The following is a 26,913-nucleotide window of genomic DNA, read 5'->3' on the forward strand; positions in this document are numbered from 1 at the left end:
CAGTATTTATCCATATTTATTTTGGGTTTTGTAAAAAAAAAAAAAAGCTGAAACCAGTATTTTTCCACATTCACTTAACCAATAAATGCGAGTTGGTGCTGAATACCTGACAGGTTTCCATTATATTTACAACCACAGATAATAAATCAATGCACTTATTTGACATGCTAATTTTAGTATCACATGCATATTTACTGCTGTTTAAGCCTCTTTACTAAAATCCCTTTTTTATTTTTAATACCTTTACCTGTCAATCCGCACAGCTATTGGTCTGGCAGACAGCATTTAGAATCACTCAAAAAGCAACCTAATGTCTATTTTTTTTAATGTAGGTAAAAAATAAAAATAAAAGAAGCTGCTTGCTCTGTAAAAAAAAATCAGTAAAAACGGAAAACCGGGCACCCTAATTATGATCTACAAATGGACAAGGAGTGTACCATAGCTTAGGGCGCCAGTCCCACCTGTGAAACAGCTCAAGCATGAGCACCTAAGGAATAGTGCTCGAGAAAGTAGCTGCCTCGACTTTCTTGCTAAAGGCACGTTCCCTACAAAAACAGTACAGGCGCTTTTTTTTAACGTGTTCCATTAACACAAAAAGGGGTGACAAGTCATTTCCTTAGGTACAAAATCTCAGAGCACAAACCTCGGGGCAAAGTCTGCAATAATGCCGGGAGGAGTACTGCTAAAAAAATTGTGTTATGTACAGAGTTGGTGCTTGGCGTGTTAGGAAGGTATTTAAAGACTAAGGATTAATATTTGGTGAGCGCAGTGTGCTGACCTCTTACACCCGCTTCAAACCCTGCAATCCTATTGCCCAAGCTTATTTTATCCATACTAAAATGGAAACTACAAGCTATTCATAGCACAATCTTAAACAGTCTTACACAGTAAAATTCACCTGAATATGACCAGACTAGTAACTTCCATGTACCACACAGGGCACAAAAAACTAGGTTAATTTGACACTTCAGAATTTCCTTATCTATAGATCTGTCATACCCTTTTCATGATAAAATAAATGTAGTAATTACAAGTGCGTGGGTATGTAACATATACTACGTGGTCTCTAGCATGCAGGACATCATGAGTCTTAATCACGCAAGTATGCACCACAGAATTGTTTTTCAGGTACCATACAACATGGGACCTTACCATGCAGGTTACCCCCCCCCCCCCCCCCCCGAAAAAAAATGTATGTCACGTAAAATAGGGGATGTTAAAAGAAGGGGTATTTAGGGGTCAGGAAGAGAGAGGTAAGAGTTTTTAGGGTTTGGGGCAGGTAGTGGTGAACAACAGATTTCAGTATATCTAGTTATTGATCATTTTATAAACCATGCTTAAGTATTCTATTCCATGTGCTTATTTGATATTGTTGACTACTATTTGTACAGTCCATGTGATTGACTATTCTTTCAATCTTGACATTTTCCTTTGTTAAGTGGAGGAATTATGAAATGTTTCAATATTTTAAGAGCATACCTTTGACTACTACTTTCGCAAACTGCAAAAAGTTTTGATGAAGAATGAATAACCAACAATTTTTGTAACAAATGGTAGAATATGACCAACTCTAAACCAAACAATGAAGCAGAGAATACATGGCAAACTGAAGAACAAACATGAAGCCGGCTGGGGATTGAAGCATGGAAACGATGAGGACAAATAGACAAGTGGAAAATAAATTCTTAACCCCTTCGCTGCCTGCGTCGGCAAACGGCCGTTGCGCGCACTACCTCCGTAGTGCTGCACACGTCCGTTGGCTGCCACGGCCCCGCCCACTGCACTAAACCGCCACACCGTGGCGGAATTGCCGCCGCGGTTAAGACGACAGACAGTAGCTCACTTAATCTCCCCGACGGGGTGTTGAAGGTTTATGTCCTATTGCCTAGAGTCACATGGTGCTGAGCTGCCGCCAGGGATTAAACGGTGAGATTAGCGCTCCGCAGCTAGCCGCTTTGGCCGCTGCACAACACCTCTCCCACAATATTTGTTCGACTGCAAATATCAATGAATAGCCTTCCAAGGTAGCCCAGAAAGAGCTGAAAAGAACTGCAAATTGCTCTGAACAGGAATCTTGAATCGAATTGCAATGATCAAATCAACAAAATTAGTAATCTTTTAAAATAGGAGCTTAGTGAGAGTGTCAAAACGCCATAAAAATCACCTAGGTTGATGGGATATGGTCAGAGTGGTAGAGCATCCTATAAAACCAGACCACTTGCTTCCCTCGCCCCCTACACAACAGCCTTTTCTCCCGTACACTAGTTTGGCAACAGTGAAGTAAAGGCGGCAAGAGAACCGAAGCACAAGTTACTACTTTTATACCGATCGATCTGTAAGAGGCATTGATTTGTGATTGATAAATTCCTTACCTTAGAATAGATACACAAGCAATACCAACCCCGGTGGTGGATCTGCGAACAAAATTACACCAGAACAGCAGAAAAGCAGAACAGAACAGCCAAAAAAGCAGTCAATCTGGACAGACTTGATCCGGAAATTTTTTGTCAGCAGTACCCATGCGTGTCGGTAGGTGGCGTTGTGCGGATCCGCGTCCTTCGTAAGCGCAGAGATGATGTCACGGAGACTACTTAGGCGCCACCCATCGGCGCGGAAGTCAGTTCTGTACACAACGTCCCACGCCAGGAACGCAGAGCCATGCAAGAAACTGACCACTGGTGCCATGAAACTAGGGCCCTGAAAGGGATGACCTTAACCCTAGAAATCCGTTCACAGAATGGGGAGGATGGGTGGGGCAGTAAGGAATCTATCACTAACTAATGTCTCTTACAGATATATCGTTACGCAAGTAGTAACTTGTGCATCTGAAAGAGACACGTTGGTGATAGATTCCTTACCTTAGAATAGATACCCCAGCAATACCAACCGTGGTGGTGGGTCTCCGAACAAGATTACACCAGAAAGTCCCGGAGAACAGAACAGCCAAAGAAGCAGTCTCTCCTGACTGGACCGTCAAGGCATTAATGCTTGGTAAACGTTTGCAGCGAGGCCCACGTAGCTGCCTGACAAATGTCCTGCAAGGGAACGCTGCATCCCAAGGCAGTAGTGGCTGCAGTTGCCCTGGTAGAATGGGCACGCAGCCCCACACAAGGCTCCTTCTTGGCCAACGAGTAACATACTTTGATGCACAGAACAACCCACCAAGAGATGGTGTGTTTGTGCACGGCCCAACCCTTTTTGGCACCCACGTAGCCAACAAAGAGCTGGTCATCCACCCGGAACTGTTGTGTGCACTTCAGATAGAACGAGAGCGCACATTTTGGTACTAGACAATGGAGCCTCTCCTCCTTCTGATTGATGCGGAAAGAAGGTGGGCATAGTGATGGTCTGCCCGGTGTGGAAGGGGGTGACAACCTTTGGCAAGGAAAAAGGACGGGTCCTTAAAACCACCTTGTCCGGATGAACAGAAAGGAGGTTTAGAATAAAGAGCCTGGAGCTCGCTCACTCTTCTGGCAGAGGTGCTAGCCGCCAGGAAAGCTGTCTTTAGAGTGAGAAAACGAAGTTACTTACCTTCGGTAACAATAGACCTGTAAGAAACAGTAGTTAGTATTAGATTCCTTACCTTACAATATCCCCAGGCGTCAGAATGGATCCGGAAATTTTTGCGTAGCAGTACCCTTGCGCGTCAGTAGGTGTAGTCTGCGGCTACGCGTCAGTCGTCAGCGCCGTGATGACGGAGTACTCTGCGTGCCGACGTCAGTTCTTAGACACAGCTTTTCCGCGCCAGAAACGCAGAGCCACGTTAAAATCCAACACTGGTGCCATTGAAACCAGGGCCCTGAAAGGGGTTGACCTTAACCCTAGATATCGGTTCACAGAACGGGGAGGATGGGTGGGGCGGTAAGGAATCTAATACTAACTACTGTTTCTTACGATAACTTGTTCATCGGAAAGAAACAGGTTAGTATTAGATTCCTTACCTTAGAATAGATACCCCAGCAATACCAACCCCGGTGGTGGGTCTGCGAACCAATAATCACACCAGAAAGTCCTGGAGGACGGAACAGCCAAAGAAGCCATCCCTCCGGACTTGGCTGTCCAGGCAGTAGTGTCTCGCAAACGTGTGCAACGGTGCCCACGTAGCTGCCTGACAGATGTCCTGCAAGGGGACACCCCAGCCCAGGGCAGTGGTAGCTGCCGTGGCCCGAGTGGAATGGGCCCTCAGCCCAACAGGAGGCTCCTTCTTTGCCAAGGAGTAACAAGCCTTGATACACAAGACGACGCACTGAGAGATGGTCCGCTTGTGTACCGCCTGTCCCTTCTTAGCGCCCATGTAACCAACAAAGAGTTGGTCATCCACCCGGAACTGGCGTGTGCGATCCAGATAGAATGAGAGCGCACGTTTTGGGTCCAGACGGTGGAGCAGCTCTTCCTCCTTTGAGGGATGTGGAGATCGGAAAGAAGGTGGGCAAGGGGATAGACTGCCCGATGTGGAAGGCTGTGACAACCTTGGGCAGGAAAGAGGGTCTAGTCCGCAACACAACCTTGTCCGGATGGACAAAGGAAAGGAGGTTTGGATGAGAGCCTGGAGCTCACTCACTCTCCTGGCAGAGGTGATGGCAACCAGGAAAGCAGTCTTCAGAGTAAGAAGGCGGAGAGGACAGTTGTGAAGTGGCTCAAAGGGAGCGCACATCAGATAAGTAAGAACCAGGTTCAAGTCCCACTGAGGCATCACGAATGGAACAGGTGGAAATGTGTGTGTGATGCCTTTCAGAAAACGAGTTACAATAGGGGACTTGAACAAAGATGGTTAAATCAGGCGGCCTTAGAAAGGCCGAAAGGGCGGAAAGGTAGCCCTTGATAGTGCCCAGAGCAGAGCCCTGCTGGGCAAGAGAAAGAAGGAAGAGGAGATCCTCAGAAAGAGGGACAGAGAGGATCCACAGCCTTTGCTGTGCACCATGCCATAAATCTGTTCCACCTGCAGGCGTATACCGACTTTGTGGAGGGACGCCTGGCTGCCAGAATGATATTACAGACTTCAGGAGGCAAGTCAAATAGCCTCAACTGTCGCCACTCAATCTCCAAGCATGGAGGTGGAGACTGGACAGGTTCGGGTGGAGGACTGTCCCCTGTTGCTGCGACAAAGTCCTCCTGAAGAGGCAGACGGACCGGGGGCTCGACTGGGATGCCAGTACCTTCGTGCCCAGTCCGGAGCCACAAGGATGACTTGGGCCCGGTCGCGTTTGATCTTCAGCACTCTGGGCAGAAGTGGAATAGGCGGAAAGGCGTACAACAGACCGCAACTCCACTCGCGACGAAAAGCATCTCCGAGCGAGTGCCGCCTTGGAAATTCCAATGTGCAGAACTGATGACATTGCGCGTCTCTTCGGTGGCGAATAGATACAACCACGGCTCTCCCCACTACAGAAAGAGACCTTGCGCCACGTCAGAGTTCTGACGCCATTCGTGATTCATCATGCACCGGCGGCTGAGTTTGTCCGCCCTGGCGTTCAGAGAACCTGCCAGGTGTTGAACCACCAGGGTCACGCCCTGATGTTCCAGCCACTGCCAGAGGCGCAGAGCCTCCTGGCAGAGGGTGCACGACCCCAACCCGCCCTGTTTGTTGCAGTACCACATGGAGGTGGTGTTGTCCGTGAACACCTGCACTACACTCCCCCGGACAGAGGGGAGGAATGCCTTCAGTGCAAGACGAATCGCCCGCAGCTCCAAAAGGTTGATATGGAGCCGGGACTCCGCAGGAGACCAGAGGCCTCTGATCTCCGCCTCTCCCATGTGGCCTCCCCAGCCCTGGAGGGGCGCGCCCATCACAATTACGTGCTCCGGTTGGGGAAGGGCGAGGGATCTGCCGCTGACCCAATTGCGGTCCGTGAGCCACCACTGCAGCTGTCTTGCAGTGCCCTCCGAGTTCAGGACATGGTCAGACAGGTTGCCCTGATGCTGGGCCCACTGAAACTTCAGGTCCCACTGCAGAGCCCGCATATGCCATCTGGCATGTTGCACTAGCAGGATGCAGGAGGCCATCAGGCCCAGCAGCTGGAGGGTCATCCTGACAAACCCGGGATAGAGGCTAAAAGATCTGAATCATAGTCTGAATATCCCAGACTCGCTGCTCGGGAGGATAAACCCGAAACCGCATCAAATCCAGAACCACTCCGATAAAGGGGAGTTTCGGAGAGGGACTCGGTGAGACTTCCTCACGTTGATGGAGAACCCCAGAAAATGCAGGAGGTCTGAAATCTGAAGGTGGGTGACAACTGCCTGGGGCGAGCCCACCTTCAACAACCAGTCGTCGAGGTAGGGGAAGACTGACACCCCTGACCTGCGCAGATGAGCTGCAGCCACCACCATCACTTTCATTAACACCCGAGGGGCGCTGGTAAGGCCGAAGGGGAGCACGGCAACCTGAAAATGCTCCTGGCCTACCGTAAACCGCAGGTAACGCCGGTGGGCCAGCCAGACAGGGATGTGAAAATATGCGTCCTGCAAGTCCAACACTACCATCCAGTCTCCAGGGTCTAGAGCAGCCAAGACCTGAGCCACAGTCAACATCTTGAACTTCTCCTTCCGGAGGAAGCAATTGACGTTCCTGAGGTCCAAGAATGGCTCAGGCCCCGTTTGTCCTTCTTGGGGACCAGAAAGTAGTGGTAACAACCACCACGTCCTACATCTGGCCCAGGAACGCGCTCGATGGCCTCCTTGGCCAAAAGGGCAGTGACTGTCGGAGAAGCGCAAAGTGATCTCCGGACATGCAGTGGAACTGAGGTGCCTTGGCTGGGAGGGGCAGACTCGAAGGGGAGGGAGTAACCCCCTCAGACGATTTGCAGCACCCACCTGTCCGAAGTGACAGAGCGCCATTGGGAAAGGTGATGCCGCCCACTGGCGTGGGGTGCACCCCAAAGCACAGACTAGGAAGGCTTTGAGGCGGATGCTGCAGGAGCAAAGGTGGACTGACCCGCACTCTGGCCCCCTGTGCCACAACCACACCCGCGGCCATGCTGAGGTTGGTTCTGCGCAGGCTTCTGGCTGAACGAACGTGTAGGGGGCGCCTTTTCGTGGCCACGAATGGTAGACGTGGAGTGTGGTGGAGAGACCCAAGGACTTGGCCGTAGCCAGAGAGTCCTTGAAACACTCCAGCGCACGGTCTGCCTTATCGCCAAACAGGCAACTACCATCAAAAGGCTTGTCCACGAGGGAACTCTGGACATCCCCCGAAAACCCCGTGTATCGCAGCCAGGCACGGCAACGCAGCGCCACCGTCATGGAAATTGCTCTCCCCAAAGAGTCTGCGGTGTCCAGCCCACACCGAATGGCGAACTTCGCGGCATTCTTCCCCTCCGTAACAGCTTGGGAAAAGTACAGCCCTAACCTCGTCCGAGCACTGGGGCAGAGTCTGCGCCACCAAGTACCACACAGCGTGAGAGTAGCGGCCCAAGAGGCATGTAGTGTTGACTGACCGCAGCCCCAAGCTGGCAGAGGAAAACAACTCCTTGCCAAACTGCTCCAGCTTTTTCGATTCCTTATCCGGCAGAGCGGTAGGAAATGCACTTTGGAAAGTAGAGGCCTGAATGACCAGGCTCTCAGGGGTCAGATTTGTTAAAAAGGCAGGGTCAATCGGTGCTGGGCGATGACGCCTGGCCACGTTTTTATCCACAGGAACCCCTGTGGCTGGTCTAGACTAGGTGCCCATCAAAACAACCGTCAAGGCCTCACTGAATGGAAGCAGAGGTTCCATAGAACTTGTCGCCGGCTGAAGCACTTCAGTAAGGAGGTTCGTCTTGAGAGTAACAGTAGGCAGATCAAGGTCAAAAGCCTCAGCCGCTCTACGGAGCACCACAGTATATGTGGCGCCTTCCTCCAGGACAGCGGGAGGAGACACAAACCCGGGCTCAGAGGATAGTTCAAGGACACCTGCATCCTTCGAGTCCTCCGTTCACCCATGTTCTGACTCGCACTGCTGTGCAAGAGGGTCTTCCGACCCCTCCCCCACAGCCCGAGGCACAGGTTGCAGCAGCGGGGGAGGCACAGGGGAAAACAAATGCTCCAACAGCACCAGGAACGGCGCGGATCCGGCTCCATGTCCCAATTAGGGTCCCAAGCCAGAGCAAAATTGTCTGGAAACTCGGGCAAGGGTGGAGGGGGGATGAACGAAACCCATTGCGGCACCGGGAACGGAGTGGTAGGGGGTGCAGGGGCCGGCGGCAAGCAAGGGTCCTCAATAGGGACCGCGGGACCGAAGGGTCGCTGGCGGGGGCCCTATTGTTTTATAGAAAACAATGGTCCCTATTTTCAGAGGAAGCATCTCTTATCCATGACCCACGAAACAGTGAGACAACAAAACGAAGCACAGAATGGCCAAAGGGCAAAGTGAAATTCGTCTGTACACTCCTATTTGAAAGTTTTAACAGACTAAGATCATTTTCTTATACACCAATGCACATTACAATATTGCATAGTCCTATTGCAGATGGCGTTTTTTGGTGTCGACGACGTTTCAATGCCACCACTAGATACTGGGCATCATCCTCAGGACAACATAATATTTTATTGTTGTCTTTATGAACTTACAATTGCACTATGCCTAAATCGCATTACTGCAAGTTGGATCAGAAGCGGGCGCGATAGCTCGGGGTCACAAGGGGCGGTTAGCCAGCTGATAGGGATCGTATTAGTTCGGGAGTCCACTTGGATAGTCGAGATAGGGATTCCTTACAAGTGCGCAATCGCACAGTTTCAAGATCAGGAGCTCGATGGCTGGTCCGCTAAGGCCTGAAATGGCAGCCCAGGCGGCAAGAAACTCCTGCACCTGGGCGGAAGTCGCCAACAGACCCGGATAAGGTGGGTAGGCCGCGGGACTCTTAGGCTTCAACAGAGCCGTGGGGAAGGACCCCTGGCCCCCTCGTCCGCGTTGGGAGACAGACGGGGGGGATGTCGGAGAGCGTAAACACTTCGACTTTTTCTTGTGACGTCTTACCCGATTCAGTTGGTGAAGACTTTGACCCCGAGGAGCAATGATGATAATGATGGCTCTGCGGTCGGTCCCTCGAGTGACTCCTGGACATTGAACGGCGCGGAGACGACTGCCGGGCCTCCAGCAGCTTGCGGGACCACTTCCACAAAGCCTTCGAGCCATGGCCAGACAGTTGGAACATGACCAGGAGTCATGGTCGCGCTCCAGACAGTAGAAACAAACGCCATGGGGGTCGGCCACCGACATCGTACGGCAGCAGGCCCCGCAGGATTTAAACCCAGGCATCCCTACGCAGCACCAGGAGTCAAGACTCAAAGAAGTAGAGACAAGAGTCGCAAAAAAGTTAGTCACAAAAAGACTAGGGTACGTGCCTTGCTGGCGTGGAAAAAGAAAGAACTGACGTCAGCGTGCATGGGTGGCGCCTAAGTGGTCTCCGTGACGTCATCTCGGCGCTTACAACCCCAGCGACTGATACGGAGCCGCACAACGCCACCTACCGACGCGCTGGGGTACTGCTGACGAAAACCTTTCCGGGTCCAGTCGGACGCCTCGGGATATTCTAAGGTAAGGAATCTATCACTAACGTGTCTCTTTCAGATGCAAACTACCAATGATATGCTCTTTGCTCCCTGGTGGAGAAGGGATTTAGTCTACTTCCAACAGCAAGGTCTCATCAGGATCTGGAGAAACAGACCCATCTATAAAGAAAAATAACCACTGCTAAGCATAGATTTTAAGCCTTCCTGGCAAAAGGCTCTCAGAAGAAAATAAGCAACGCCACTGCAGAAACTTCTGGACCATAGAGATGACTGCCTGGCCAGTAGAAGCTGCATAACCGGCCCTCTTCAAAAAATCCCCCAGCCAATGTTTTGAAAGATTTCAAGGATCAACAAAGTGCCCCTCTGAAAAGCAAGTTAAGCCACTATAAAAAAATAAAATTGGTTGTTATGTAGGACAAATGTGAAAATACTCATGGAGCTGGCAGGAAATATGGAGTATCAAAATAAGATACTGGTCATCAACTGATCATCACGAGACCTGCTAGAGAAGTGTGATGACCTACAAAACAAGTAAAAAATTGAAAACACGTGGCCTATGGGTGAGTATTTCCATGCATTTACAAAGTGGATAGTGAATTATGTAGTGTGGTGGTGAGACATCGCCATGTGATAATGTCTCAATCGGATCAAGATAAGTTTCTTCAAGAAAATACTTAGCACGGCCCTAGGTAGCTGTGGCACAGAGCAGTCAGGATATATTAAATGAACAAGTGTAAAGAATTGAAAATACCAAAACAACTGGAAGTTAAGACACACAAAGGTAAAAATCCAACACCTATTTATAACAATAGCGTATTTTATCTTAAATTTGACACCAAAACTATAAACATCTATTGACGGGAAACATAATTTTTCAAACAGAAGTAAATTAATTTTTAAGAGATGCAATAAATCACAGTAAATCTGTTGAGCAGGTCAAAGCTGGCTCTGTATATACTATACCAAAATGAGATTCAGTGTGCACAGAGTCCAGTGGAACCCGAAAGGTAGGCAGAGGTAAAAGTAGATAACACCTTACTCTATTTGTGGTAGTGTGGGCTAGCAGTAAGGCTTTATCAAAGGGTATTGTTAAATATTTGTTGTACATGCTCCGGCAGCAAATGATGTCACAAACTCAAAGACTGAACTCAAACCAATTTGTTTGTATAAAAAACATTTCTTTCATTTCTAGAACCAAGCCAAGCCTGGCGCAGGTAAGTGAAATAATACTTAGGAAATTCTTAATCAATGATTTACAGTTGAATGCAGGTTCAAATGCAGTTGGTTGAATTACAGGTAAGTCACAGTTTGAAATTACTTTCCAGTTACTTTGCAGATTACTGTGTATGTTACTTTTCAGATTACTTTTGCTATTCAGTGTGATATGCCTAGATATCACACAGACATCTCCTAGACAAAAGGTAAGTAATTCACTTTTTATACATGTGCAGGTTTTTTTTTTAACCCTCCATACAAACCAACTCCACACGTAAAACAATTTAAGGAAAAACAGTCAATGTATTCCTATGGAGAAAGATGAGGTTAACGGTTTGCAAGTAAGTATTTATTTGTGGGAGTTGGTATTCTCAGCGGCACTAGGGCGGCCGGGTTCCGAGTGCTGAGGCCCAATGTTATCCTATAGAGGATAGGGAGCCTCTGGTTGGTGGCTGCTCAGGGGCAGGCCACAGGGCTGTGGGAGCAAAGCTCCTGGTGTTAGTTAGGGTCAGGGCAAAGGGGGATCAGAGTTAACACCCAAGGTGCACACGCAGTGGCAACTGGGTGCAGGGTGCTGTTTTGGCATTGGGTGCCGTGTTTTCAATGAGAGTTGCCACTTTTGGATTTTGGCTGCAGGCTCGGTCCAGGAAGACCAACAGCTGGGCAGGTAAGTTGGAGGGCTCGGGGACGTAGGTGGACCTCAGGTTCTCTTCTCCAGGGCGGCTGGATGCAGGGGTGTCTTTGAGGTTGGATTTCACCTTACCAGGCCACTCATGGTGGGGGCTCTGTGCAGAGGCTGCAGATGACGTCGGTGAGTCCTGGAGGGTTCAACCCACAGTGGACTCTGAAGCGCTGGGAGACTTTGCTGGGACCAGTGGGCCACTCACTCGGGCCATAGGTGTCGTGTGCAGTGGTGGTTCCAGGCGTCTGGTTTCTTGGTCCTCAGCAGGCTCGGAGTCATTCTTGGCTGTTACTTTTTAACAGAGCGACTGTTCACTAGAAATCTGGTCTTTGTTAAAGGCAGTCAGTCCTCCCAAGGGTTCTGGAGACCGCGGACTGCAGGAAAAGGCTACTTATTTTTGGCACAGGATCTCTGGAAACTGCAGACTGGCTGGTAGGGCTGGGGGCCAAGTCAGTTCTTCTCTGCAGTCTCCTCTGCTGGCTGTCTTCTTTTGTCTTACTTAGGTTGCAGTAATTTGCCTTCTTGGTTCAGGGCTGCCCCCTAAATACTGTATTTAGGGGGTGTTTTAGGGGTCTTTAGGTCAGTAGCCAATGGGCTACTGACCTTAGAGTGACTACACATTGTGTGCTCACCCATCTGCAAGATGACGGGCACTGAAGAGTGGGCTTCAACTCGCCTCCCCCTCCCAAGGGGTTGGGTTGGCAGAAGTGGGCACACTTGGGCTGTGCTAATAATTCCTGCTTGTCTTTCCACGGTAAAGAAGGGGAAACAGGAAGGAGGCCTGCTCCTGATAGCAGGAGAGGCTGGGGTTGCATCAAAAAGGGGGCATGGCCTTTGAAGCTCACCTGCCACAGATGCCTCTTCCTGGCCTGGGTGAGGTGTGACCATCTCCGCCCAGGAAAGGTTTTGTTACTGGGTTCAGGGGGCGAAGGCCCCCAACCAAGGGGTCCAGAAATATGTCTCGCAGTGGCAGGATAGTGTGTACCAGTCAGGGAACCCGCCAGAAGCTGGTAGTTTTTCAGGAGACATCTCCAAGATGCCCTCGGAGTGCATTTTTCATTAAATCCCACACTGGCATCAGCATGGGTTTAATGTGCTGACAAGTTTGATTCTAAACTACCCAGTTTTCAGTAAAGCCATTATGGTGCTGTGGAGTTCGTCATTACAAACTCCCAGCACAATATACTCTTAATGGCATTACTGCACTAACAATGTCTAAGAATTGGTCTAGACACTGTAGGGTTACAGGGCTCATGCACCTGTACCCTCACCACTGGTATAGTGCACCGAGCTGGAGGGGCGGCTAACCTATGCCAGGGTAGAGTTTCGTAGTCATGGAACACAGCATTGTGTGCCATGTTGTCTCTTCGCTTTGCTCTCCACAAAAACACGCAGCCTGCAATGGCAGTGTGGGTGTGTAAATGTACAGGGTCTATAAGGGCAGCACAATAGGTGCTGCAGCCCTTAAAGGCCTTCCCTGGCCGCAGTGTCCTTGGTACCCAAGGTACCTTTTACAAGGGACTGACATGTGGCCAAAGAAGTGCGAATTAGGTGTAGAAGGTACAATTTTGGGGAAGCCCACAGGCCCTGGGAACCGGATTGGCAGAGGGCCAAGGCACATCAAGTCACAGTACATCAGTAGTCTGGCACAAAATGTGTGTGTGTGGGGGGGGGGGGGGGGGGGGGGGGGGGGGGGGGAGGGGGGGGGGGGGTTACTGCAACAGAACCCAGCTTCCTACACAAGCCACCTGGTTAAACTCCTTTTAGATTGGCCACAATGGAGTGGGAGCCAGTCAGAGACCACAGAGGTCCACGAAGAACGTTATTTGTTGCTTTTCAGCAGTCTTCGAGTCTTTGGTGCCTTTTCCTCCTTTATTTCTGTCCAACCAAAAAGGTGGTCATGATGCTGGGGATGCAGAATGCTGCAGAGATACAGTCGGTATTCCTGTGGCCAACTTGGAATGTTAAAGTGTCGGGGTCTGTTCGGGCCTCAGGTCCTGGTCTCAGACAGTGCAGGGCTGTGTGTGTTTTGTTTAGGGTGGGGGTTCAGTACAGGTCCAGTTCTCATTGGTCAACCTAGTCAGACCGTGTCAGCAGTATGTGTTTGTTTTGTGCAGGTAAATGAGTGCACCTTGACGTCAGCTATGAGTTTCACGGGCGTGGGGACACATTGGTGAGGTCTGGACTTAGTTGCCCAGCAGGCATTTTGAAGTCCAGCACCTGGGCTTTCAATGGGTGCAGATTTCTTGAACTTTTGGTGGCCCTGAAGCTTAATGGGAGACTAGCCACTACCCCTATGGAATCACTTGTGCCATGGCACAAGTGGAGCTCTTTCCCTAACTGGGCATAGCAGGCCAAGTCCTCCTCTTCGCTGGGGCTAGGGAGCAGCGGGCAGTCCTTCTGTCTTCTTCGGTCAGTAGTGATCTGAGGACTGTGGGTCTGGGGTGCCACTTTTATACCATCTTCTCGTTTGTGGGAGTCGGTGGGCTCACTAGCCAGTTGAGCATCAATTCCCACAGGGCAACCCTTCCCACTTTATATCACTTCCTGTGGGTTTAGCAACCAAATAATCCCAGGATCCCTCTCTACCCAAATCCAAAATGGTGCAATCATTCTTCCCGTGCGAGGAGCGCTGAGCACGCCTCTAGTAGTTACCTAGCATAATGAGCCAGTACTCTTGGGAAACCTGTTTCGCAACTGTTCCCCCATTTCAGGATAGCGGCCAGTCGGTTTACACAAGGATCAAGCAGGCAAAGGAGTTCTCGCCATTTGCTGCACTAAGGCGGTAGCAGCTTTGAAACTGCAGTAGTCATCCTGCTGGAAAAGGTCACACCTCCCTTAAGCAATTCTCTTTGTTCCATATTCGTGGGAGCTCGTCACACTTTCCAACAGGAGACAACAGTTGCCTCGGATGACAACTGCTGCAAACAGACAGGAAAGGCTACGGAAGCTTTGGGCAACGATATGCTGACTTTCTGAAATCACCTTCCTATTAAAAGTTACCGTAAATTTAATTTCAGCAATAAATTGGGTTTATTGTAAGGATTAATTTAGTAGCGTGCTACTTGCCAAAAAAGCACTTCACTGCCTCGTATGGGGTAGTAAGCGCTATATAAATGCAATTGCAATACAATTTGATACAGAGGAGTAATATCATTGGTGGTCCCAAATGGAAGGTATAGCAATTTTGTGTTTTCAATGTCAGGGAATGTTCAGCACAAAATGAACATGTCCTGCTTTTTAATATTAAGCACTGTGTTCGAGAGGGGAGGCTTATTAGTAATAAAAAGGGAAGATTTGACTTGGCAAAAAGGGTTTACTTTGCTACGTTGAGTTGTCAGGTTGTCAGGTGGAGAAGTGTGGCTCAGGGGTTAGAGGCGGCAGACCCGGAAGCTGAGATCGGCCCTGGACCAGGGTTCGATTCCCCGCCTCGGCGGGTCTTGGGCTCAAAAAATTCCACGGACTCGATAATTCTTGCTCCGGTGCCTTCTCTACTCACGGGTTCACACTCTGCGACTCTGGGCAATAGCTTGCTTAATCTCCACAACGGCTATTCGCAGCGGGATGCCTGGTTTTCACCTTGTGGATACCCTGCCGGGGTTATCTCACAGGAGAATACCAGGACGGTTCCCTAAGCAAGATCCGGGAAACCCACTGCGGGTAGCTGTGCGCTATATAAGCTCAAATACATTTACATTTACAATCTGCCAGGCTAGGCAGCAGAGGAAGACCTAGAGTCCCATTTTCACCTGGTCCCTGAGGTAGTGGCGCAGTTCACTAGTGGCATTTAAACATTTCGCTTACAAGACTTGGGTAACACCTGTACCATATAATAGGGACTTTTAAGTTAATCAAGACAATCTGGTATTCACCAATTGAACAGGTACTCTGGCGAGAGCGCAATGCACTAGAGAGTCAGAAAACCAGCAGTATCAGTTCAAACAGTTGGTGGGGGGTTGGTGAGTGATCACACAAAAAGAGGTAATCTCCGGTGAGTGATCACACAAAAAGAGGTAATCTCCGGTGAGTGATCACACAAAAAGAGGTAATCTCCTACAAACATTACCTCACTACTTGCACTGATAATTCAGTGAGGAGTATGAAGAGACCAATGAACTACCTAGAGAAAACAATTAAAATGTGTTAGTTACCACTGAAGACAACTTCAGCAAAGAAGCGCGAATGGTATTTTTACAGCTCTACACCATGTGTTATTTTACCAAGTGGTTGTTATTAAAAGGGATGATGAGAGTAGACATACCTCGGAAGTGAAAGCTGCGAGAAAGATATACATGCTGAGAGGTACACTAAGACAAAGTGATTATACCTGGTTTTGGTACGTGCATAGCTCGCACTTGTGCATTGAATACCCCATTGTGTCTGAAACTAGACACAGGCCTCATATCAATCTCCTATTGTGCCTTGCTGCCGAGTTTTAAATAGAACCAAATACAAGGCAATGTGACCCCTACAATTTACCACTCTACCAAAGGACTGTATCTATACGAAAGGACTAGTGGGCCTGATCACCTTCAGCAGGGTTGAAGGAATCCCTGGGAAGCTTTTAAAGTCGCAATAAATGTGAAATGATTAGCTCTATAAGCAGATAAAACTACAGATGAAAAGGGACTTTATAGATGAGGATTTACATAAAAATTGGAACCACTAGCATCCATGAGAAGAACAAAAGATAAACCCCAACTAATCATGCTATTAAAGGAATAAGGGAAATAAGCAGCTCACAAAAAGTTACATGAATAAAGCAGACAATCTTAAATAAGGTTTTTGCTTCAAGGTTTATGGCTAAAAACATAGAACTTCGAGCATGGAGATAAAAAATGGCAGTTTGAGACAGTTCATGTGTTTGTCAAAATTATGCAGACTAATAGTTTGAATCATTACTTCCTTTTTCTCAATTTGGATAATTTACTTTTGCCTTTCCCCACCATATCTCCAGTGGCTCAGACTCCATTAGAGGCCATTCAGAACCTGATCCATGTTACTGGTACAGTGTATATTAAAGAACAGTTCTCCTTTCCAATAAAAGTTGGGCCGCGTGCTCACTCAAACCCCCTTATATGTATGAAACAGTGCATCATGATTACTAAGCAGACATTCTCAGGGATTCCTATCAAATCTAAAGTACTTACCTCTATTTTCTGAGCAAGCAGAGAGGGTTTGAAGTTGGACTTTATCACCACCTTCACTTCCAGCTTGGTGCGTCCCACCTCTCGTACCAGCGGGATCACACGGAATGGCAGTATAATGTCCTTAGTGGTTCGGTACCTTGATTAGGAAAAAAAATAAACTGTGCAAAAACACTAGATACTGCATAACACTTCCAGCCAATGGCTGTACAAATATCACTACACAGATTACAGACTGTACTCTATGAAATGTGTTCCAAGTTAGACACTGGTACAAGGGCAAAGGAACACCAGAGACTATGTTAAATACGAGTCTGTTTGGGTGATAGATTTTGTGAGGATATTTATTTTAAGGGAGCTTGGCATAAGTGACATGTAGCTACTGTTGGTCTATGAGCTAAGTTGGACCCAGAGTGCGAACATATGCATTAATTGAAAGTTTTCCTGAACTCTTTGCCAGAGAAATGTCTCCATAGACCCACACCAAGCTCCACACACAATAGTCTTAAGGAAAATGTTATCAGACACCTTACTATAAAAATCTATAATTGAAAGTTTTGGGAGCACTCCCTTTGTTGTGTCCTTCCTAGTTGTAAATTAACTATTTAGTTACTTGTAACAAAGTCATTTTCGTTTCCAAAATAAAGCACTGCCTGGGCATGGATGCCATTGGGTGTTCCTGGAGGTATACTGTAAAACACTTCAGCAGGAGTCCTTCCCTAGCTATCTGTCTGTAATGTTACAGAAAGGAATAACCTTGTTACCCAGCTGGAGAACTTCAGTGTTCTAGCCTTGAGGCACCAGAGGCTAAAGACAATACCCTCACAGTACTGCCTAATATCCACAGACTTCTGTAGGATCTCATGGGCAGCTATGAAGTCCAGTTTCTTAAAAGTATATGAACTACAGATAGAGGAGTGCCTCATGCTCCCACCGTGCAGTATTAACTACTCCTCTTCGAAGACACTCCCCAGATCATGACCAAGCACAGATTTCAGCACAGTCCAAGTTGCAGCAAACAAGGTCATTCAAAGCAGACAAACTACTGAATGACTTTCAAAAGCACTTTCACACCATACACAACCACGCATCATTCAGAAAAATATTTGTAACCTTTTCTTTCCCAATATTTGGCTCAGCACATTACAGATCCCCTACCAACCTCAAAAAGCTTAGTCATCATATAATCAAAAGCATCCACATTTGACTCTTAAGGTACCAAAGACTAGCAGCATAAAGCAAAGAGAAAACCAACTTGAGGACACTAAACAACATAAGTACAATTAACTCTGCAACAAACAATAAGACAGGTATTCATAAATCAAGACCAAACCAGAAAAGCCGACCCTGCTCCAATGCATCCATCTAACCAATGTTTCACAACAGTTGTTTTTACCAGAAGGCCAGAATCACCAAACCCAGGTTCCGTTCATTATGAAAAGTGTTTGAGAGAAGACATGGGGAAGAACAATGGGAGTAAAGTAATATCGGATTTGGAAGTGAGAGAAGGAGTAGTTTGTCCTGTAACTCCAGTTCTGTAGTAGCGGTATCTCTGTTATAGTCATAATCTAGTGAATAGTCCCGCCCATGTGCGTGGACCCCGGAGCAATCAAAAATAATCTCTTTAAGTGTCGAAAAAGTGCAGAACTGCACAGACACTTAAGAGAGAATTTAAACACATAATGCAGCCTATAAACAGGCTACACTGTCCAGTACTTCAACTAGAAATTCCACCAAAAATCCACAAACAGCAAAGCCTGTCCAGATTTCCCTTGCCTTCAGCAAAAACCCTCTGGAATGATAGAGAGGAAGACATGGACAGACACGCCCCATAGGCTGCCATTATGTGGCTCAAAACAGGATACTGTGCCTTTAAGAGAACTTTCCAGAACATCACAGTATTCCAGAATGCACTGCAGGTCCCTTTTACTTTCAGTTCTTTTTGAAAGCGTAACACGCCAGACCTGTAGCATTCCTTACATGAATCTCTCTCCACCGGGGAGGAGGGCGGGCGCTTATTATAACAGATACCCCTACTACAGAACTGGAGTTACAGGACAGAAACTACTCCTTCTGTAGTAGGGGATCTCTGTGTATAGTCATAATCTAGTGAATAGAATGGCAAGCCCATCCCCACACCAAAGCGGCGGTGGAGAAAGAAATCAACACCACTATTGTGTGAACAAATTCCGCAGCGAAGCCTGTCCAACCTGAGCATCTGCCCTAGCATCACTGTCCAGACAGTAATGCTTAGCAACGGTATGAACCGACTTCCAAGTGGCGGCCTTGCAAATTTCTGCAATCGGCACATTACGGAGCAAGGCTGTCGTGGCAGCTTTGCCCCTGGATGAGCCTTAGGCTTACCTCCTAAGGTCTTATTAGCTTTCTGGTAACACAGTTGTATGCAGGACACAATCCACCTAGAGATGGACTGCTTAGAGGTCGCAAGACCCGTCCTGACCGATCCATAATTGATAAATTGGTCTGACCCACGAATACCTTTGGTCTTATCCAGATAAAATTTCAACACCCTCCTAACATCCAGGGAATGTAAGGACCTTTCCGCTGGAGGTGAAGGGTTCTGAAAAAACGTAGGCAAAGTTATCGTCTGGTTGACATGAAAATCAGAAATAACCTTGGGAAGAAATTTAGGGTGAGTACGCATAACCTTAGCAGCATGAAATACAGTATAAGGTTCTTGGCAACAACGCCTGAATTTCACTCACCCTGCGGGCCAATGTAATGGCCACGAGGAACGCCGCCTTCCAGGACAGGTGCTGCAACGAAGCCTTATGAATGGGTTCAAAAGGCTCCTTCATCAATCTGGACAGCACCACATTCAATTCCCATGAAGGCGAAGGAAGCCTGACAGGAGGAAATACTTTCTTCAAGCCTTCCAAAAAGTCTTTGATCACAGGGATCTGGAAGAAGGAAGTCTGTGAAGGGCTTTTCCTGTAGGCAGTCAATGCAGCAAGATGAACCTTAATGGAATGAACATTAAGGCCAGACCGCGCCAAATGTAGAAGGTAAGGAAGGATGACATCTTCCTTGCACGTCGTCGGGTCAAAATTCTTGGACGCACTTCAGATACAAAACCTCTTCCACTTGTAAGCATAGGATGTCCGAGTGGAAGGTCGCTTAGACTCCTTCAGTATGTCCATGCAATCTTCGGGCAGATTCAAATGGCCATATTGCACTATCTCAGGAGCCATGCCGCCAAACTCAAAGACAAGAGGTTGGGGTGCAACATATGACCCCCGAACTTCGTGAGAAGGTCCGGCCTGCACGGCAGTGGTATGTGAGGAAGGAGAGACCGGTGAAGCAGGTCCGTGAACCACCACTGCCTGGGCCATTCCGGGGCAATCAGGATCATCCGTGCCCTGGACTGAGACAGCTTGATGAGCACCGCTGGAATCAGGGGAATGGGTGGAAAGGTGTACACAAAGCTGTTCGACCACTTGATCCATAGCGCATTCCCCAGCGTCCCTTGCCGGTAGTACCTGGAGGCGAAGTCTCGGCATTTGCTGTTTTCGGCGGTGGCGAACAGATCTACGTCTTGAGTCCCCCACCTTTCGAAGACTTCTCCTAGTACTTCGTCGTTTATGACCCATTTGTGGTTTTCCTGAATCAGTCTGCTCAGTGCGTCTGCCTGAACATTCTGCACACCTGGTAGATGGGAAGCCGTTATCGTCAATCCTCTGGCCAGAAGCCAGTGCCATATCGTCTGCGCCTCCCGAGACAGGGTGCGCGATCGAGCCCCCCTGCTTGTTGAGGTAATACATTGTGGTCATATTGTCCGTCTGTACAAGCAGAGAGTTGGTCTGGAAGGATGGATGAAAGGCCTTCAGTGCCAAGTGAACAGCTCTGAGTTCCAGGAAATTGATGAGATACGTGGACTCCATCGGAGACCACGTTCCTTGAATCTAAGTCTCCCGAATGCGCTCCCCAGCGTGGAGAGAGGCATCTGTCACGATAGTCTGAGTAGGAATGTCCTTCTGGAAGGGAACCCCTCTGAGGAGATTCTCCGCTGAACACCACCACTTCAGCGACTGAAGAGCATGCAGAGACAGTCTTATCTTGTCGTCCCAAGATCCTTTCCTCTGGTCCCATTGGTCCTCCAAGCACTCCTGCAGAGGTCTCATGTGTAGCCGTGCATGAGGGGTGAGGAAGATACAAGAGGCCATCGACCACAGTAGAGAAGACACCGTCCTCACTGTTGTAGATGGAGCGGTCATAAGAGCCTGAGCCTTCCGAAGGATCGATCGCCGTCGCTCCCCCAAAGGAGACACGCTTGCTGACAGCGTATTGATGGTGGCTCCCAAGTACTGAATGCACTGGACCGGGATCGGGACAGACTTGGACATGTTGATGTGCAACCCCAGCTTGTTCAAGAGAACGCACGTCTTCTGGAAGTGCGCTTGAGCTTCCGAGAAGGAGGCCTTGATCAACCAATCGTCCAGGTACGGGTAGACAAACACCTTGTTCTTCCTGAGGTGTGCCGCTACCACGCACTTCGAGAATGTCCTGGGCGCAGATTTCAGCCAGAATGGCAGCACTGTGTACTGGTAATGATTGGTGCCGACTTCAAATCGCAGAAACTTCCTGTGTTTGCACGCGATGGGCACGGGGAAGTAAGCATCCTTTAGGTCTATGGCACAAAGCCAGTCTCCCTGTTGCAAAGGAGGATAAATCTGATGCAACAACAGCATGCAAAACTTTTCATTGCGAATCCACTTGTTTGCCTGCCGCAAGTCCAGAATGGGCCTGAACTCGTTCTTGTCCTTCTTGCGAACCAGGAGTACAGACCTCTTCCTCTTTGAGACAGAGGTACGTCTTCTATCGCCCTTTTCCTTAACAGGCTATCGGCCTCCGCCTGGAGCTCGTGCAGTTGATACTGTGAGCTGACCGGAGGGATCACTGGAGGCGGGCTGATGAACCGAAGACTGTATCCATTGCAAACAATATTCAGCACCCACTTGTCCGGAGTAATTTTTCTCCATTCTGCCAGAAAAAATTGAACGCTTCCCCCCACCGGAGCGGGTAACGGATGAAAGGGGAAGTAACCGCTCAGGGTCGAGACCCGGCCGGGCCCTTGTTCGCGGTAGAGGACTGCTGTCCCCCTCTACCCTTCTGTAGTTTCTGGAAGGGTCTCCGGAACTGCTGCTGTTGCTGCTGCCCCGAAGACTGCCCTCGTCCTCTTCCTTGTGCGCCGTAGCGCCTTTGGAACGGCCGGTAGGACTTCTTCTCTTTGGGCTTCTCCAAGCCCACAGCCGTAAGGGTCTCCGCCTCCGCCTTCATGCGGGCCATCTCATCATCTGCGTGTTTTCCGAACAAGGTATCCCCGGAAAAGGGCAGGTTGGCCACCCGCTGCTGGGCCTCCGACTTGAGTGACTTGAGCCGGAGCCAGGCATGTCGCCGCTGATTGATTCCATGGCAGTAACCATGGGCAGCCAACAAGGAGGCATCTGCAGCTGCGCTGATGACTTGATTGGACACAAGCATCCCTTCCTTGAGAATCGCTTGGAAGTCCTCCCTCTTGTCTCTTGGTAGCAGTTCCACGATCTGCTGCAGGGAGTCCCACAGCGCCCGGTCATAACGTCCCAGCAGAGCTGTATCGCTGGACGTCTTCATGGCTGTGGATGCGGTCCCACACACCTTCCTTCCCGCTGAGTCGATCCATCGACTTTATCTGGCAGCACGGTGGAGGACGGGGAGGTAGAGTGTAATTTCCTGGCCGCCGTCACTATCACCGAATCCGGTACCGGATCTACTCTCAGAAAGGCAGGTTCCGAATCCGGGGCCCTGTACTTCTTAAGAAGTCGTGAGGGAGCGGCCTTCACACCGCTGGTGTGAGGAACAGCTCCTCTGCAGGCTCCTTCAATCCAGGTACCAGTGGTAGAAGAGGGCGAGATAGATGCTTCTTGTGAAGCGTCTCGAATATCACTGACGTCGAAGGTGTAGGAGACGTCACAGCGATACCAAACTTCGCAGCCGCCCTCAGGAGTACCTCCTGGAAAGTGGCAATGTCATCCACTGGAGAAACCCTGGTCTCAGGGGAGTCTGACATGGTTGGCTAGTAGGAATGGGTCCTGGAAGAGTCCGTGCGGGAACTAGACCTCCACCTCCTATGGCGACGCCTTGATCTGGTGGAGGATCTATGACGACTCCTTGATCTTCCTCTCCGTCCGGAGCGTGAACGTGACCTCCTCGGCTGAGGACGATCAACCGTTTCCACCGGAGCGGGTGACTTGGGCTTGGACGGGGCCTTCGGTTTAGGCGTACCCTTGGGCGGCGTCAGAAGAATAGGCAACGAAGTCGACCTCGGTGGAACTGGAGGTGGCTTCACTGGCAACCCTTGCCCAGGTTGCGGTAGAGGCAATGGAGGAGTAGGAGTCCTCGGAGGGGGACCCCTGGGTAATGGAGGAGGGGGAGTCACCTTCCCAGACGGGGTATACACCTCGGAATACACTGAGCCCGGCGAAACTCCTTCTCTACCAGCCAGGGGTGTTGGCAAACGTCCCACGGCGTCAGGCCTCTTCCCGCCTCTTTGACGTCGAAGAACGGCGACCAGACTGCGAGCGCCGGCCCCCTGACGTCGAGCGTCTCTTCTTCGGCGACGAATGCCTTCGCCTCGACGGCGATCCTCTGCGCCTCGACGGCGACCTGTGCCTCGACGGCGACCTGGACGACGAGGACCTCCTCGATGATGAACGTCTCCTCTTCGCCGACGGCGAACGGCGGTCTCGCCTCGACGGCGAGCGCTGACGCCTGGACTGTCGACGATCGGTCGATGACGATGAAACAGTCACCGGGGACTTCGATGGTCTAGTAACATCCCTCGACGCCGAGCGTCGACGTCGTTTCGACTCAGACGACGGGGAACAGACCGTTGTCATACCTCTCGACGCTGTAGTGGGCGCAATAGATCCAGTCGGAGAATGGTGAAGTTTGCTGGCCTTCCTGCCCCTGGGGAGCCCCCCAAAGGCCTCAGCATGGGCAGAAGAAGCCCCTCCAGACCCACCTTGTGCCTTCAATCTTCTTTCCTCAAGGCCCTGAAGTCTGATCTTCCTGTCCTTCAGGGTCCTGCCAGAGAAGCCTTGACATATCACACACTCCTCTGGGATATGTGAGGCAGGAAGGCAGAGGATACACACCTCATGGGGATCCGATTTGGCCCTCTTACTGGAGCACTCCGGGCATTTATCGAATAATGCAGGCATATTCGACAAAAAACAGAGTGCAAGAACCAAGGAGAAAGGCACTAAAGTACAACAAAGTACTTAAAGAGAAAACTAGTGAAAAATCACCAAAAACCCTTAAAAAGGGAGAGCTCAATGCTCCAGGGTCCTGCTTGCAGGAGCCGGAAAAAAGAACTGAAAGTAAAAGGGACCTGCAGTGCATTCTGGGATACTGTGAAGTTCTGGAAAGTTCTCTTAAAGGCACAGTATCCTGTTTTGAGCCACATAATGACAGCCTATGGGGCTTGTCTGTCCAGGTCTTCCTCTCTATCATTCCCGAGGGTTTTTGCTGAAGGCAAGGGAAATCTGGACAGGCTTTGCTGTTTGTGGATTTGTGGTAGAATTTCTAGTTGAAGTACTGGACAGTGTAGCCTGTTTATAGGCTGCATTATATGTCTTTAAATTCTCTCTTAAGTGTCTGTGCAGTTCTGCATTTTTTCGACACTTTAAGAGATTATTTTTGATTGCTCCGGGGTCCAAGCACATGGGCGGGACTATTCACTAGATTATGACTATACACAGAGATCTCCTACTACAGAAATGATCCATCCAGTCAGGGAATAGGCAAGCATGAAAAGGATAAAATAAGTTACTTATCTTACACTGTAGTTCTACAGTATGGAACTCTTTCATAGATTGATATGCTAGACTCTTCCCTTTCATTGAGGTGGGAGTCTCATGTAAATTATAATTCGTATAAAGAAAATTATTGCACTGCACAGCTTAGGCAAGTGGTATTGTTAATCAAGTCACATCGTTTTTAATATGAAAAAAACTTCAGCCAATGAGAAAGAAACTCTTGAAGCACTCTTCCCTCAAGGCCTAGTGGAAAGGTAACATGTAGGAGGTAGAAATGTGATTAGCTGTTGGAGAGAAGGGAGGGTCAGCATGTGAATCGATGAAAAGTGAATAAGAAGAAGAACACTGTACAGGTAAGTAACTTGTTTTTTCTCCAATAGTGAATTTTATAGATTTGCATGCTTGTTATTAACATGACAAAATGGAATACAAGCGGAGGTGAGAAACAGACATTAAAGTACTGTATCTTGGCACAGCATGTCCTTTTAGTGGAGGTCTGTGTGCAACCATCAAATAACCAGGCTTCCTGAAAGTCTTAGTCCTGTCCAAGTAAAACCTGAGACTTTGCTTGATGTTAAGAGTATGAAGTGCTCTTAATGCTGCATTACAAAGGTTTCAGAAAAAAGACTCAAGGACTATAGGCTCATTCAGAGGAGTCTGATGGGACCTTGGGGACGAAACAAGTGGTAATCAACAGTAAGACTGTCATTTTTAAATTACATGTAGTCAAGTCAAGTCAGAGAATTTATATAGCGCACTACATACCCAGAGGGTCTCAAGGCGCTTAAGGAGGGGTGGGGAATTACTTGTCAAATATCCACGTTTTAAGTTGCTTTCTGAATGCTAGGTGGTTCTGGGTAAGGCGAAGGTAAGTGGGAAGTGAGTTCCAGGTTTTAGCTGCCAGGTAGGAGAAGGATCTACCTCCCATGGTGGTCTTGTTGATGCGAGGTACAGTGGCAAGGGCTTGGTTGGAAGATCGAAGCTGGCGGGAGGGGGTGTAGAAGGACAGTCGTGTGTTGAGGCATTCTGGTCCGATTTCGTAGAGTGCTTTGTGTGCGTGGGTTAGGAGCCGGAAAGTGATCCTCTTATTGACGGGAAGCCAGGGGAGGTTTTTCAGGTGACCAGAGATATGTTCTTTACGCGGGAGGTCTAATATTAGCCTGGCTGAGGCGTTTTGGATTCGTTGGAGTTTTTTCTGGAGTTTAGCGGTAGTCCCGGCGTAGAGGGTGTTTCCATAGTCCAGTCGGCTCGTGACCAGAGCGTGGGTGACCGTTTTCCTAGTTTCGGTGGGGATCCAACGAAATGTTTTTTTGAGCATGCGAAGAATGTTGAAGCAGGATGAGGAGACGGCGTTGACTTGTCTGTTCATTGAAAGTGAGGAATCCAGGATGACGCCCAGGTTCCGTGCGTGGTCTGTCGGGATGGGTGCTTTTCCAAGGGCTTCTGGCCACCAAGAGTCGTCCCATGCGGAGGGGGAGGTACCTAAGATGAGGACTTCTGTTTTATCAGAGTTCAGTTTCAGACGGCTGTGTTTCATCCATTCGGCTACTTCTTTCATTCCTTCATGTAGGTTCGTTTTGGCGGTGCTAGGGTCATTGGTGAGTGATAGGATCAGTTGAGTGTCATCCGCGTAGGAGATGATGTTGAGGTTGTGTTGGCGGGCGATGGCCGCGAGGGGGCTCATGTATACGTTGAAAAGGGTGGGGCTGAGTGAAGATCCTTGTGGTACGCCGCAGATGACTTCAGTGGCCACTGACTTGAATGGTGGAAGGCGGACTCTCTGGGTTCTTCCGGTGAGGAACGAGGTGATCCATTCCAGTGCTTTTCCTTGGATTCCGATGTTTCTGAGGCGCTGTAGAAGGGTGCTATGGCAGACTGTCGAAGGCTGCGGAGAGGTCGAGGAGGATGAGGGAGACTGTGTCTCCATTGTCCAGTAGAGTTCGAATGTCGTCTGTTGCTGCGATGAGGGCGGTCTCAGTGCTGTGTTTTGCTCGGAAGCCTGACTGTGAGGAGTCGAGGGATTTGTTGGCTTCGAGGAAGGCGGCGAGCTGGTTGTTGACAGCTTTCTCGATGACTTTGGCCGGGAATGGAAGGAGCGAGATGGGGCGGTAATTATTGAGTTCGGTGGGGTCCGCTGTGGGTTTTTTCAGAAGGGCGCTGAGTTCAGCGTGTTTCCAGCTTTCCGGGAAGGTGGCGGATTTGAAGGAGCAGTTGATGACGTCTCGGAGGTGCGGTGCTATGATGGAGTCTACTTTGTTGAAGATGTGGTGAGGGCATGGGTCTGTGGGGGATCCTGAGTGGATGGAGTTCATCAGGCGGATGGTGTCCTCAGTGGAGATTGGGTTCCAGTCATTAAGGATGTTCGAGGGGGGTGAAGGTCCAGCAGATGGTTGGGTGGGTTGGTCTCCGGGTTGGTTGTCGAAGCTGTTGTGGATGTCTGCAATTTTGTTGTGGAAGAATGAGGCTAGGGAGTCGCAGAGTGCTTGAGAGGGGGTGATGTCGTTAGAGTTGGCCGAGGGATTGGTAAATTCCTTGACGATGTTGAAGAGTTCCTTGCTGTTGT

General features: G+C 49.2%; 1 protein-coding gene across 1 annotated transcript in view; it reads right to left on the reverse strand.

The window, feature by feature from the left end:
* Positions 1-26,913, reverse strand: part of AP2M1 (adaptor related protein complex 2 subunit mu 1) — a 164,070-nt gene that overhangs the window by 10,134 nt on the left and 127,023 nt on the right. The window contains exon 8 of the mRNA XM_086944460.1: positions 16,537-16,672. Coding sequence (XP_086800586.1) covers positions 16,537-16,672 — 136 coding nt within the window. The remainder of the gene's footprint in view (positions 1-16,536; positions 16,673-26,913) is intronic.

Source organism: Lissotriton vulgaris, chromosome 11, assembly GCF_964263255.1.
Source record: "Lissotriton vulgaris chromosome 11, aLisVul1.2, whole genome shotgun sequence".
NCBI classification, from domain to species: Eukaryota; Metazoa; Chordata; class Amphibia; order Caudata; family Salamandridae; genus Lissotriton; species Lissotriton vulgaris.